This window comes from Acanthaster planci, linkage group LG01, assembly GCF_054643075.1.
Source record: "Acanthaster planci isolate LZ-2023a linkage group LG01, COTS_SCS, whole genome shotgun sequence".
Classification (NCBI taxonomy): Eukaryota; Metazoa; Echinodermata; class Asteroidea; order Valvatida; family Acanthasteridae; genus Acanthaster; species Acanthaster planci.
Window position 1 is genome coordinate 33,128,093 of NC_141777.1, and position 15,963 is coordinate 33,144,055.

The 15,963-nt window shown below is 41.0% G+C and overlaps 1 protein-coding gene across 1 annotated transcript; it reads right to left on the reverse strand.

Annotated features, from left to right (window-relative positions):
- Window positions 1–1,614: 1,614 nt before the first annotated feature.
- On the reverse strand, window positions 1,615–15,399 carry LOC110986343 (pancreatic lipase-related protein 2-like). Its single transcript, XM_022248134.2, has 6 exons — window positions 15,241–15,399; window positions 10,462–10,581; window positions 8,507–8,799; window positions 5,547–5,784; window positions 2,899–3,032; window positions 1,615–2,558 (listed from the first exon to the last, which is right to left on the reverse strand). The coding sequence occupies exons 2-6, from the start codon at window positions 10,535–10,537 to the stop codon at window positions 2,277–2,279; spliced, it is 1,023 nt and encodes a 340-aa protein (XP_022103826.2). The 5' UTR covers window positions 10,538–10,581; window positions 15,241–15,399; the 3' UTR covers window positions 1,615–2,276.
- Window positions 15,400–15,963: the final 564 nt, after the last annotated feature.

The window sequence follows — 15,963 nt, forward strand, 5'->3', positions numbered from 1 at the left end:
CACCGCTTCCCTTTGTAAGTCCACCACTGAACAAAGATTACACACAGCAATCCTCATATTTTTCAGCCTGCGAAAAACATTGCTTGGCTAATTGCTAGTTTCAGATCTGCCTTCGCCGAACCAAAAATCTGATGTCATGTGTATGTCAGTTTTTTTAGCTCCTTCCCTCACCTTTGGAATTTCCAGCATTTAGAAGAAAATAGGATGGTCTCCATTATAGTATTTTCTTTCAGGATTGCCCAGACAATTCTACGCGTTTGAAGCAAGATATGGGACGGAGAGGAACCCCCCTGCCTTTGTGTTGGTCAGTGTTTGATCAGGAATTCTTTAGAAACTTCTAGGGGGGCATGTGTTAGGTAATAATAGTCTAGAGTGTGTATAGGGATTAGACCGGTAAGGCGGGTACCCCTCCGTCCCATATCTATACACATGCAGCAAGGTATGAGACGGAGAGAACCCCCCCCCTGCTTTGTGTCGGTCATCGTCTCGCAGGAATCTGGGGAATTCCTTTCAGACATCTTGGGGGGGATGTGTTAAGTAACAATAGTCTGGAATGTCTATAGGGATTGGACATGTTGGGGGGGGTACCCTCGGTCTCATTTTTTGCTGGGTATATATCTTGCCTGGTATAATTCTACGCGGCTTTTTCTGCTTGCATGTACGGGAAAAGCCTGCCTCAAGCCCGATCGTATCACCAGCTATTCCCCGTGGAGAAGGTGCCAGTCACCTGACTAACAAAACCAAAAACGTTATACATGTACAAATCCACTGAACTCAGTGAAAATCCGAAGACAAGTGACGCTCAAATAAAGATATCAAACGATGTACAATGCCGCTAGATCTCAATTGAATGTTATTGCTGTCTGCAAAGTTTCACTGATTCGAACTTTTTTCGTTATTGTACTTGATTGGCAGTGCTAGGTCGTGCAGGCCAATACTGAACGTGGAGGGGATTCTGCGTACTTTGCTATTAGCGCTTTCCATCCCAATTCAAATCATGGGGGCAGGACCACCACACTTTCAATACGCATGACAAAGCTGTAAATGCGCTGTAATAATGCAAGCTGAAAGAGTGTGAACATTACATCTTCACCATGGACTGCGCCCCTTAGTAGCACTTATTAGCAACCCCCACCCCCGCGTTTTGAATTTCTCAGGTCAGGCATTTATTTAAGTCATCCCCCGTCCCGTCACCCCGTTCCCGTATACCAGGCAAGATATGGGACAGAGGGGTACCCCCTTATAAATTACCTGTCCCATCCCTATACACACTCTAGACGACTGTTACCTAAGACAACCCCCTGACGTCTGTAAAGAATTCCTGAGATTTCGATCAAGCAATGACCAACACAAAGGCGGGGGGGTCTCTCCGTCCCATATCTTGCTTTAAATGTGTCCCCGGCACAAATTTACGCCACTCCCCGGCTGGCTAATCTTCAACACTTTGTCCTTTTTTTAGTCCATTGTGTTGGGTGAACGAGCGTCTTCACTAATCTGCATTTTGAGAATTCCAAATGCGCCACTACATACAGTGGGTCAACGCGTTCTGCTCCACCTGACGCATTATTCGTCACACACGCGCCAATCTCCAAAGGACCACTCGCCAGAGGCACATTCATTCTCCAAAGCACATGTTTATTCCCTCAGTAATAGCAAGTTATCTTTAAAATTCTTTAACATGTTAGGCATGGCGAATACGTAAAGTCGCCACCGAAATACCAAAAAACAAATTCTGATCCTCCACTTTGTTGCACAAAATTATTCTCCAAATTGACAATACACCCAAAATGTTAATTTCCCTTTGACCATAAAATGTTTTTACCCATTCGAAATTCGGTGAACGAATTTCTATTTTCACGAATCTTAACAATTACCTAACTCCAACTGAAAACCAAGAGCCCATAACAATTTCATGCAATGAAGACGTAATAGAAATAATGAGTCAATTTTTCTAACTTTATTTTTTTGTGCCTATGAAGTAAAAGACTTTAAAAGATCAGCAATACTTCTGGAAAGGTCAACATTAACGTTAGGGGATTTTATGTATTATAATTATATTGAAAAGACGATTATACCAAAACGTGTACTTAATTTCGGCTTACCATTTCGGGACATTTGTTTCTCTTCAGTAGAATAATAACTTGCCAAATAACGTGCATTTTTACTAACGCTAGCATTATGGTGACAAAATCTGTCAGATGCAATCATGACAGTAAAAAGACCCCATTTTGGCAACGAAACTATTTCGGGTATTTACGTGGTCTTGATCGACTCGATCACCACTTGTAACACTTTGTCTTTAGACAATAGGATTTAGGCTCTTCCCCAGTAGGGCTAGCCTCGATGCCCATTTTGGGGCAGCCACTACTGGGACAGTTGCTCCCATCACAAGGCTTAGTCGAGTAGTCACACTCTGTGGACGGGTCTCGGAGGTGTTCCACACTCGCTATGAAGAAGTCGACAGCACGCGTATGAGCGCAGCCAGTCAAGGTATTGAAGTAATTACACCCTATCTGATTAAACTTATGATAGTTTGGGTAGAAGTCCTGATGACCGATCTGTAGGGAGGAAATAACGGGTAACATACAGGATTACACCGTATAGACATCTGTTCTCTATCCATCTTGTCCAGACCAGCACAAGAATTTAGGGAAAAGTACCCCTTTCAGTGGGATCGACACTGAGAATTCCAAGTACGGCAATTTCCCGTCTTCAAACATTCACTTTGGTGCTTTCTTCGAAAAGGACTGTTTAAAAATTATAATTTTGATGAATTATTGTCAGGCTTTTGATTATGTTCAGAACTATTGGATAAAATACCAGCCTCCTTGAACCGAAAATATCGAATCCCCTTGCAAATGAATACCAAAACTGCAAAGCTAGCAAAGCTATACTTACCGCCGTTTGCAATCCATAGACACTGTGTCCTCTGTCAGAATGGATGATATCAACAAACTGTGCATCAGTTTTATCCAGAATACAATCGGGAATATGGGTGTAGTCTTTGAAGTCTGGCTTGGCTGGATCAAGTCCTGTGTCAAGAAATTGGTGGTGCAAATGAACTTCAAATGAAACAAATGAACTTCAAAGTATTAAGGCGATCATTTTAAGGAGTACTTCCCTAGACTTTGGCTGGGAAAACGGTTTTAGTCGGGAGCACACGTAATTCAGTTGCAATGAAAGTGTAACCCGAATCCTACACCCTAAAAGCGTATTGTGTAAAACAACCAGAGAAGATTCATATCAACCAATAATTGGTTACTTTTCACCAATTTCCTACACTGAATTGTCTCTCTTCCAGTTGAAAGAAGAGGTATACCAGAATTTCAGACATGAGCCTCTAGGATGTACTCCTTGAAAGACTTACTCTACCAACTGATATGGCAGTTTGTGTTCACCGTCCATGTTAATCAGGCTACGATGAATTCTCCAGTTTTAACAAACTCATTTTGAATATACTCTTAATCCAACAAAAGATTCGCTAACATTGACATAATTTTGAATTAACCTGAGCTCCAATGACCCCTGGCCTTCAATGAATAAAAGTCCGGTGACAGCAACACATGCATTCTGTTCTGTGGGCCGAGCGAGACCGCTTTGTAATTTGAGAGGTAAATAGGCCTAGTCGAAATTATTCTCGCTAATTTGTTGGAGTATGTGCATATAGGGCCTATATATATTCAGTTTACAAGGCATCAGAGTTGGACAAGAGCCCCTAACGTTATTCCCTGAAACGCGTACTTTTTAATGAGCAATAAGACTTGCAGTTATAACGAGACTGCCCCGTAAAATAGGGAGAATTAAGTTGCCTTTCCACGTGCGCGTTTTCAGTGCGTATCGTGTATGCAAAGAGATACGCGTATGCATACGTTCAGCCATCTGTTGTTTCACTTAGTCTATTTCTGACAACGGAATACCACCTTGAAACCAACTTTCTGTACACTAATATTTTCGTATTCAAAAGATTTTGAAGCCCGCAAAACCGACCCGTATATGTTAGCGATTCATTCAATTTTCATTCTCATCGTGAATACATAAAGAATTTAACACAGACATTTTGACATTTTCCTACGCGTTTTATATACATTTAGAGGATGGTGACCTGCTATGACGTCATGAAACCACACAAACTGGTGACGTCTCTAAACGTACCGGTAAGCGTCAGCGTTCGAAACTTCCCTATTCACTGAAATTGCATTGGAGAGAAACGCAGTAAAAATTAAACAGAAGCTATCACAGAAATGGCTGTGTATATCTGAAACACAGGATTCATATCTTTGAGCCTTAAGGCGCCGAAGCACACAAACGCAAATTTATGACGTCAGATCAATATTTGCGCTGCCAGTTCGCAAAGTCGAACGCACTTCAATTCGAGCGCATTTGTGCTGCAAATCTTTCTTGACGTCAAAATTTGCTTCAGTGTTGAATTCGCCTGCAGTATAAAACAGTGAATATATCACAATAATCAACATGGTGTGTATGGAGAGCGAAACCGTTTTGCAATTCCGTGAGGTTTAGCTTTTGGCGTAATGCAGCTAGCCCCATCGTTATATTTATAGCAATTCCTGCACACTTTGATGGTTTTTATGACACACAATGTGGTACTGCCACAAGTCATGGTTGGCTTCCTATGCAATAGTACAGTCCCGTACTAATGCACTTTTCATTTGGATGAGCAGCATCTGAAAGATTATGAATAAAGTTGCCGACAGACAGTAAAGTTTGCACTACTGCTGCGTTCATTAATTCTTTAGCTCAAACAAAACCTTGTCGATACCAGCAACGTATCTTAGTTCCAATTACTAAACCCCACTTTGAAACGTCAAATTTGACCTGAATCAAATATGGCCGTTGGAGACAAGTTATGAGTTAACATTCAGGAAGTACATGTATACACATTCCATACTATTAGACGAATATGTTAAAGTGTAATGCAAAATGTACTGAATTCATCTGAGCCTATTTCCTTGCACTTTCTGGGGAATAGATACTTTTAACACCATTGTCACGAAGTCTCGATCTGAGGTCTCCTTACTGTCACTTGACTGAACCCTCCCTTTTACCGCAGCAAGAACTCGAGATCTTGGCAAGAGGGGGCCATGCAAAAGCATTTCAAATTGGCACTTATAGAACGCGTCAAGTTCTTTTTATGGAATTGTTTATCGTAAGCATCCACAGGAGTGACGAGGTTTAGGATTTCGTCGATTAAAGCATCGTGTCAAATGAAGTACTTGCAATGCATGGGATTTAAAATATTGAAAAGAACATATCAACCTGTTGCAAATCATCTGAAAAGCGAACGGCATTTTGAGTTTCAAGGTAACGTAATAATTTCAAGCCGACGCAATGATTCCAAGAAAAGAAATATTACTTAGAGGAAACCTAGTGTTATTTTGAGCAAACAAAAATTCCGACGAATGAAATTTTTCCAAGAAGCTGCTCAACCTTTTAATCTCTGCCAGGACCCTAAGGGCCTCAATACTGAGGAGCTTCGGTTCTGAGAAACCAGTTTTAACAGTGCAGTTTCCGTTCCTACCCATACTCACCAGTTATACGACCGACCTGACCTCCCAAATACTTCCCAGCTAATCCAGAAAGGTGGGCTCCTAGGCTATGACCCACAATATGTACATGAGCATAGTCTAGGTTCCGGTGGTCATGCAACAGCTTCAGTAGGATGCCAAGTTGACGCCCGACCAGCCTAGAATTCACGCGGCACTGGGGGTACTTTAGTAACCCTGCTGCGGCCTTTCTCCAGTCCACCATGATAACATTGACGTCAGACTGTTAAACAAACGCATTATCAATACAATGGGGAGTTGGCATAGTCGAAGATGCATTCAAAATTAGCAAATGAGAGTGTTTTTAGTACACCTAACAGAAATTAAAGTCCACTCTCAGATCAACGCCGGTGGGACAGTCATGCAAAATGTTAAGCGACTATGCTCTCAGCCCGGAGGATTCAAATGTAAGTCGCTCTCCCATACGCATACATTTTCTCCACAATGTATGTTACCCTGCGAATCTTGAATTTCTAGAGTGTTTTCCAACAGAGTTTTGGACATCATTAATGGGGGATCATAAATGGTACGCTTTACGGGATCCACATGCGGCTCGGACAATTGGGTGGAAAAACAGCTTCGTGAGGTTAATGTATCCGACACAGAGTAAACAATGTCCATTTCACATCAATATGCTCACGTATACACTGGTAAGGTTTAAATGACCTCCTTAAGTCGGTGTTAAACTACCCACAGTGAGCCGTATATGCATCCCGCATCTGCACCGTTTCTAACGCTTCCTACTTTTTAAGGGATGGACGCAGCCCAAAAAAATTTCGTCAATGACTACAGTTGTGGCAATTATCATTAATTCTTGCGTTCATTACAAAAAGAAATAACTTATAATCCAACTTTGGCAGGCCAATTACAGTCAAAGTTGTTAACATATCAAAGGTGTATGACGCTCAAACAATTCGTCTTCGTTGGTTGCTAAGTTGTTTAGAAGAAGGGTAATTTGGAGTGTATTCTTACAACCAACCCGTGCCCTAGGCAGGCTGTCATTGCACGCACGAAAACAAAATTACACATGGTTATACATTTTTCCATGTTTGGGAAATTGATGGAATGTGTAGGGACAAAAGGAAAGAAGACAAAAGAGCCAATTGAAAAGATCGATTTGAAGCTGCCTGTCAGGAAAGAACCCCACTCTTTCTTTCACGGAAAACGTATTGGTAGTCGCCTCTTAATGCAAATGGTAACACGGCCCGGATGGGGTTGTAAATTGAGGAAATTAGCAGCAGAAGTTTTACCAGCGGTAAGCTGGTTCCTTAGGACAGCGAGCGATAGCTGAAGTTTGCTATGAGAACGTCTGGCTGGTATCGGACTAACCAGGCTAGGTGCTTCTACTGCCCCGTCCGGATAGAGTTGCAGACAATGAGACTGATTGGCTTTCTGGTTGCACCAGACTGACGGTGCTAAACGGGGCGGGTTCGGCCGACTAGAAGAGCATGGAACAGCACGGCGTACCATACGGCATTGGGCGACCGGTTTGGGGCCAGTTTCGAGGTGTTGAGAGAGTCGAGAGCACAGTGGAGAGTGGGGCACACCACACATAGGACTGACGGCCTGGCCGAGGAACAAGGATATAGGTTTTCTTTCTCATCCAATGTTGTACTGAAATCTTTGCCAGCAGACGCAGGTAGCATTGTTCTGATTTATTACCAAATTAAGCAACAGTTTGCTTTCATGTTCAGCGCTTGCTTTGTGTAATATTCTGGGTCGCGTAGTAGGACTGGAATACTGGCACGTGTCATCCTGTATACTCAGTGTCAGGAAAGCGAGGGATGACGAGGAGCGCGTATGGTTTGGAGGGCTTTCCAAAGAACTGTTCTTTCAATCGAGTCAACGGCTGCCTTTAAATCAATGTAGGCCACAGTTAAAGATCAATCATGCACATTGCTTTGACGTAAAATGGTTATTTAACAGGGAAATGGTCTTTGTTATCGTGACTAACGTGGCAGCTTCTTTCCACATGGATAAGAAATTGTCATTCAGTTCCATCGTGAGAATGCTCAAAGTAGAAAACTGCGTAGATGAGGGCGGACAACAAATCGAGCGATTTGACGATGTCATTAATAGGGTTCTCGTTCTCCAAGTATTTCTTGACCTTGTAGCTGCAATAGGGGTTTTGTAGCACAAGAACAGAGAAAAACAGGTAAAGTTGGATGGTATTCTCGGCATTTGATCGCCGCCATCTGCCTAAAATTCAACATCGACCTTTATCATACAAGAACTTTATCGTACGACCCGGTGTTGATCAACATTGTCGATGGAAAACAAATTCCAAGTCGATCTCGCAGTCCAACCTCGTTTAATTCACAGTTAAGTGCGAGCTCAAATTTGCGCCCAAATTATGAAACAGTCGTATAATTTGCAGAGCCGTAGTGTGACGTCATCCAAATTGACTTCTGTTGGATACTCCGACGACTTTTGTTTTCAGTTTGCCTGATATGAAGGAGGACTTCAACTCGTGCTTTTGATGTCAGCAGCAATCTTTATTTATTTTATTTAAATTTCCTAAATTTTGAAATTGTGAATTACCAATGTGATTGATCTTTAAGGGTTGGTTGAACTCACGATGTATTTCGGACAGCAGACGGAGGTCGAGAGTCAGAGTCCGGAGTTGAGCGCCCTGCTGTAAATCCTGATTACAGGTCGTCTTTGTTTGGACTAACAGGGGTTCAAGCGGGCCATGGGAATGTTGCGAAAACTGTCCACGATGGAGAGAAAAGCATAATTGGTCCGTAGCTGCTACATTGAAAAAGGGGGCCTCTCGCTTGGTAAACTGTGTAAATCTACGGGAGTTGGAGGGAACATTTAAAAGAGGGCAGAGAGAATTTTTGAAAAAGGGGGCCGATAGGTCAAGATCAAATATGTGAGAAGAACTGGTTTTATTTCCTTCACGGTAAAGACATCGATATTTGCTTCTTGCTACATTAGCTCACCTCCCGCAAAACGGCTTCACGGATTCCCTTGAAGCCTTTACGGTCAGGACTGCTACGGAAACCATGCGCAACCACCACCGTCCTCCGTTGAGCATCGAACGCGTCCAACGAGCTGGCATCATCCCACTTGAGCTCGACGCTGTCAGCGTTGTTTCGTGTGTAGAGGAAGAAGTGATTGTCCTGCTCCGACGGTTTCCGTGGGTACAGCTTGGGGTCCTCAGCCCAGCATCCCAGGCGGTTGGAAAAGCAAAGTTCGCTGTTCACAGCGCCAGAACTGTCCTTGAAGCACACCTCTGGAGAAACGAGAGGGCATAAGTGCAAAGTTAATTGCACGTTCTGGTAGCCTGGTATCAAAACTGAATAAGTCGTGTACTGCTGTAGTCAAAAACAACACGGAATTACCAAAAGACATAATTATAGACCTATATAATTATATAGTCATTAGATGTACTCCCTCGTGCCTGATGGGCACGAGGGAGTACATCTAGTACATCTAACTTTATAACGCGCCTTTATCGGCCATGGGGGGACACTTATGGTGCAATAGGAAACAATTAACCGAATAAAATGAATAAATTTACACACACACATATATATATATATATATAGAGAGAGAGAGAGAGAGAGAGAGAGATAGATGTGTATATCTAGAGACAGTTGTGTTTGAAGAAAAACTGAAGTCAATAATGGAGAGGGTGCGAATATCTGAAGGGAGTCTGTGCCAATGTGGACCCATAATTAGAAATGGATCTATCCCCCAATAGTGTGGCGAGTTCTCGGGAAAGCGAGAAGAGAAGCATGACTTAAGGGTTGGTAATGAGTCAGTTTATCGATGTGGAAGCAGAACCCTGGAAAACAAAAAACAAGCAACAGCATTTTGTACTTCGATACAGTCACGACATTGAGCCACGATCTTTGGCGTTGGGTACCTCGTAAATATGAGTGAGTCACAAAAATCCCAACGGGAAGGTATTAGACAATGAACGAGTTTCTCTGTGGCAAAGCGACTAAGTACTTGGGATTTAAACCAAAATTACGCAAATGAAAACGAATAGATTTGCAGTTAATGGAAAATTGATTGGACATTGACATTTGACATTGGAAGGGTCAAAGGTGAGACCGAGGGTCCTACAGGTTGCAGCAAAACTAACAGCAGAATTACCAAGTCCGAAGCCAAACAAAGCAATTCAGATTTGGTGGTGTTGGCTTCAGTGAGACTAAAACTCATCCATAACACCAATTCAGTGCTTCCAATTTGCCGATTGGAAGCAGTTTGGATCGGTCTGTTTTGGTTCAAATGACGCGTGCAGTTGGATGCCATTAGCATAACAGTGATAACGGATACCACGACATTGTTCAAGACATTGTTGTTGTCCAATCTGGTAGTTAGAAAACAAGGACCCGCCGACAGAACCCAGGTGGACTCCATTTTTAAGCCTAACGGGTTCCGATTTGGCATCGATTCAACACGTGACCGTAACTCAAGCATGACGGGGCCTGGCCACAATAGATGACAAAATTATCATGTTGTGACTGACTGCCAATTGTTGAGGACATCAGATCTAATAATGCAGCAGCTAAATTTCTCCCCTATGAATTTCTCCTGAAATAAAAGCAAGCCCGAAAGATTACCACCCAAATTACGGGTCAAAGTGATAAATTGGTGCTTTCCAGGCAAGCCTGAAGTTGTAGTTGCATGAAGAGGGGCAATAGAAAAATATCTTCTTTTCCTTCGATGATGGCATGTCCAGAAAATGATACAGCGTGCTGAATGTTTGAATATCTTATGGTGTCTGACAGGTAACATTGAATAATGCGGTTTATTTTGAGGCAACCTCGACTTTATGGGATGCGTGCGCGTTCCTTTATCGCACAAGGCATGGTGGGAACCGCCGTGTAGACGTAAGATTTAGCCACGGGAAAAAGGTTGATATTTAGGGCTTTTCACAACGTACCAGTGCAAACTTCCATGATGCACATCAAGCTGATGACCAGCGAAGCCGTAATCAAATGACAATGAAGTCCGGACATGTTTGGGTCGACCTGTTGCTATACAACAGCAGTATACTTTATGCCTGAGGAGGACAATAAAAACGGGAAATAATACTTGAGTGCTGTTATATTCACGGTTATGGAAAACTGACACAGTCAGACATGTGCACCTCGTGTCGCTCCGAACCAAATAACATTTTAAGAGCGACTTGAGTCGATCCAAATCACTTTTGGTTTCATAAAGGCAAACATTACTAAGTACTGGAAGAAAACTTAACACAACGCATTTTTATGACATTACAACATGAAGCCCTTAAAATAACCAAGGTCATATTCATGACAAAAATAACCCGCATTTTAAACATTTTTGGTGAACAGACGGAAGTAAATAAACATGAAGGTGGCAAGTGAAACCACTGCAATGCAGGCTGATCAACAGTAAATCTAACTTTATGAGGAAAACCCCATAAAACACCGGCAAGTAAAACTGAAGGCTCTACCATCTTTTTATTGATTAAACAATAAATACGCGCATACACTGTAAAAACAGCGCGAACAGTTAGAACACATTGTCTATACCCACTTTTTTTAACACTAATGAAAGAGACAGGACGGTATCCGCCCCCTCCTATATGGTTGCAATGAAGTTTTTCAGCAGCTGAAACCTCAGGATTTTTAAGAGTAATTCTTTGCGTTCATTTTTACACCAATTTTATGAAAATCAAGCATACTGATCTTAAGCAGCGCCGCGTTTTTGCGAGACAGGTCAGCAAAAAAAATGCATACTTTTTCCACTCACGCATACAGGCTGGCACGCATTGTAATCTTGAACTTCAAATGACTGTAACAAAAATGTATCTGTGATTGACTTCGAAGTTTACATTTATAACGCTAAGGATTGTATTTCAAGCATGCCAGAAATCCAGCATGGACCAACTGAGGGGTTTGAGGGTTAAGATGACTGAAATACATTTAAGAATTTGTTTCAACATCAAGTGCTTTTCCATGGGAGTTGTTTATCTTTGTGGACAAATTTCTGAATATGTCATGGAGTAAGAGTCTAGAAATGTGTTTAAACTATAAGTGCCTTTTTACAGTCTAACATCTAGATCCAGTATTTAAAAGAAGGTGGGTGGTGCTCGAATGGACGCGAGCCCAAATATACCAGTGGACGTAATTTGAGTTATTAATTTCTGTTTTTCAGTTGTTAATTAACAAGTTGAGGTCAAATAAAATAAATGGGGAAAAAGAATATCTCTCTATGAAAAAGGCCTGCGCCCCTATTTGTGAGAGCATTTTGATAAAAGTTGCATAATTACATCATGAACTTCTGCGCTTGCCATGCCACTAGTAATAGTGGATCGTTGGAGGAGAGTCCGTCAGCAGTTTGCTGAACCCCCCCCCCCCACCCGTTAGTTGATACAATCATCATCGATAAGGGCAACAGCTGAAGCTGAGGTGTTTAAGCTCCATTATTAAGAACGACAGCAACAGTAAACCTTAAGAGGTCCTTAGGGGTAATCAGTCCTCATTTGTTTCAGAAGTCGAATTGTTTATGTACTGATTTCAATTTCCGTTTGGGGCGACTCCGGGTACGCCAGTGGATCTGGGTGTATAACAGGCGTGTTTAATTCTGTGTAACATGCAGCACGGAGATACAAGTTAAACCATTTATATCACTTCTCGCTGTTTGAATTCTCGCTGTAAATTTTTTGAAACATGAACATTACATAAAAAGGGAAACAGAGCCGAGGCCATAATTATGCTGATGAAACAATACTTGAATAGAAGAGTAGAATAGGAAAGTGTGGAGAATCCGTTACTCAAATCTCCGGAGATATACCTGGAGGCAACACAATACTCTTAAACAGTCTTGATTAGATTTTTCCTAATTTCATCTGAACTTGATGCAAAGTTAGTTTTGTGTGATATTTAGCCTGGCTATAAGTCATACCATTCTTTTATTGATATTCAACTTGATTTTTCTGATATGAAGCAAGGTAGAGGGTATTGGAAATTCAATATTTCTCTGTTGTCTGATTCAGCCTATGCAAAATGAGTTAAAGACACTGTATTCGATGTTGTGAAAGGTTATGCCGCCTTTCCTTACCATTAGATAATCTCAAAAAAGTTCATCCGAGAGATATCCAGTTTACTATTAACAATCAGCTTCTCCTTGAGATGCTTTTAATGTATATATATGTCCATGGTATTAAATTGGGCGACAAGGAATTTCCAATTTCTCAATTTGCTGATGATACAGTAATTTTCCTAAATGGTTCAGAGAGATCTATGCATGCTACATTTGCCATTCTTGACCGCTTTGCTAATTTATCGGAATTGAGAGTCAATGTGGACAAGACCAGTGTAGTTTGGTTAGGGCCCATGACGTATTGAACGGGGAAGAAGTGTGTAATGACATTAATGCTCATTGGGTTGCGCCTCAAGATAGTATTAAAATATTGGGAATTAATTTCTCAACGGATTTGAGCTCTATGGCTATGATTAATTATAATGATGTTATTTTGACATAAAAAACTCATTGCCCAGTGGTCTAAACGGAACCTTGCTGTCCTGGGAAGAGTGACAGTTGTGAAATCTTTAATTATGTCTAAACTTACTTAAGATATTCTCACTTTACCCGATCCTTCCGGTAATATTGTGAACGATCTTAATACTATATTCTTCAATTTCATTTGGAAAGGTAACGATCTTGTTTCTAGAAATCAAATTATTCAATATTACAACTTGGGTGGTTTACAAATGGTCGACGTCAGGTCCTTTATTGACGCTCGTAAAATTACTTGGTTTTGCTGACTTCCAGTTTCAGATGCAGAAGGTTCAGCATTGGGCATATTTATGTCACAAAATTATAGGTATTACTGTATATATTGGAGGTAGTTCTATCAACTCTGGTTGATCATAATTTCATGTTTCGTGGTAATCAGTTTTGGATCGACATCATGAATTCTTGGCAGAAATTCACTTGGATACACATAGCTTTAGTTACCAGTACACTCTGCTCTTTGGTACAATAACCAGATTAAGATCGGTGGCAAGTGTATTCATTATAAGCACTGGTCATCAGGTGGAATATATAGTACATTTCATATGCGATCTGTTGGATGACAGCGCTAGTTTTTTTTTATCACTGATGGATTTTAGAGCTAAGTTTAATGTTCGCACTAATTTTATTGAACACAATTTATTAGATCAGTCAGGGCTGCTTTTAATCATTTTTTGACCACCGATAACAATGCTCCTTTTCCATTCGTTCCTTTTAACTTGTGTGGTCCTTAAGCTATAAAAAAGGTTTGCGTAGAATATGCAATATCTTTCTTGCTTCCAAAAAGGTTGTGAGAAAGTACATGGACAAGTGGAATAAGAAACTTCAAATCAATTATGATTTACATCATTGGTCTCTGGTCTCTAATGTACTTCTAACTTGCACTGGGTAGTTCCAAGCTAAAATGGTCCCAGTTTCGTTTGATTCCTTGAATCCTCGGCCCGAACTCATTTTTATTTAGAACAAACAAGTTAGGTTTTAATCTTTGTTCATTCTGTATATGAAGAGGAAGAGACCCTTATTCACCTTTTGTGTCATTGTCATTATGTTAACTCTTTGTGGAAATCAGTCAAAGACTGGATCAAGACCAAGCGTAAGATTCAGCTTGTAATCGACATCATTGTTTGGGATCATAGACAATAGATTTAAATGTCTTATTCTCATTCTTTTAATATCTCGATTCCATAAGTAATCGTCCTTTATTAGAAGTTCTAAAAATGGATATCAAGCGATACTATACTTGTGAGAAATACGTGAGTTTTGTTAAGGGCGATACCCTAATATTTTGCTAAAAATGGGAAAACCATCGCAAAAACTTCGTAACAACTAAAAACTTCGTAATGGATAATCTTTTAGGTATTAATGCATGCCATTGGTACAAGACATCTTTGACCAAAGCTGTAATTAAATGCGATTGATTGCTAATTGACTAGAAAGTTGGAGAACAATAAACTGATACATCGGGGGGAGGGATGAGCTTTTGTAGCTGCACAAGAAATGAATATGAACGCAAGCAAGCAAAATGAGGTCTAAAGTGAAAAGGCAATGCAGTTGTGGGACGGATGAAAGGAGATATGGAGAGTGACAGTCAATATAGCTTTTGCGTGGTTCAAACGTGACTCGCCCACCAGCTATGGTTATATATGTCAGTAACCTTCATCTATGTGCCCTGCGATATTTGCATCATTCACATCGTTTCAACGGCCAATATTCGTCTAATCTTACCATAACATTCGAAACACCAGTGTAATGCACTTCTACCTGGACTTGATCAAAATCTCAAAATACTTTGGTTCGGTGCGGACACTAATACGCGAGTACACCAGGTGTGAAATTCTCGATAATATTACATCTGCTACTAAATGTTTAAGAATAGTTAACGCTGTGTAATTCCCCCCCCCATGTATGATTACTGAACGAAATTTTTGTGTTAAATTTTTTTAATTTATGAACGGACCACCGTAAAAGATTCATAATTTTAAAATGACAAATAAGGAGTATTTCCCCTCCAAATCCCAAAACAATTCAACTTTCAAGCGCGTTACTTGTACACAATGAAAACATATTAGTGAGTGTCTCTATTACTTAAAAAACCACCATGGGTCATTTATTTGCCTTCAGCAGCCCGAGCTAAGGACAACTTTTCGGCAGTCCTGCTGTCGATGTCTTCACTTACCTTTGGCTGACGCGTTGGCGTTTAAGGTGGGCTTTTGAGTTACACCAAACTGCACATGGAAGTCGACTTTGGAAAACCCTTAGAAGGACGGGATTATAAAGAACACTACAACCAATCACTGATCAGGCTGTGTATGACAGCAATCACACTTCGAGCAATCTAATTGGTCTAGGGCAAATCCAAGAGCGAACAAATTAATCACTGAAAATCACGTCCAAAAAGGACGTCACTTTCCTGGGAACGACCAAAGCATCCTCTAGTGGAGTTTTTGGCTCACCGCTCCGTTTGTTTTGTTTCTCCAGAGTGAACCACACCTCTTCCAAACAGATAGTTGCTTATTATTGTGGTAGTCAGACTTTGTCAAGTCTAGGGTTCTGTCAGGTTTCCGTACCACGCACTTTCTCAAAAACCCCGACTGTTCTTACTCAATTAACATAGTCCAACATTGTATTTAAATTGTTACATTTTCTGTGTAGAGTCGCCCCAAAGGTTGTTCATGGTCATAATAAAAAATTAAGCGTATCCTCATCAATATTAGTCTGCAAGGTTTTATTCCATTAGTTCGTACCAGACAAGAACGTATTTTTGTACGCTTACGCGACGTACTTCGCCGTGGCGTACGTGACCATCTGCCTCTCTCTAGGAGTTTGTTCTGTCAGGACGTGAGTTCACTCTTGTCATAAACTTTTGCAACTTTTGTCATTCATTTATCGTTATCCACGG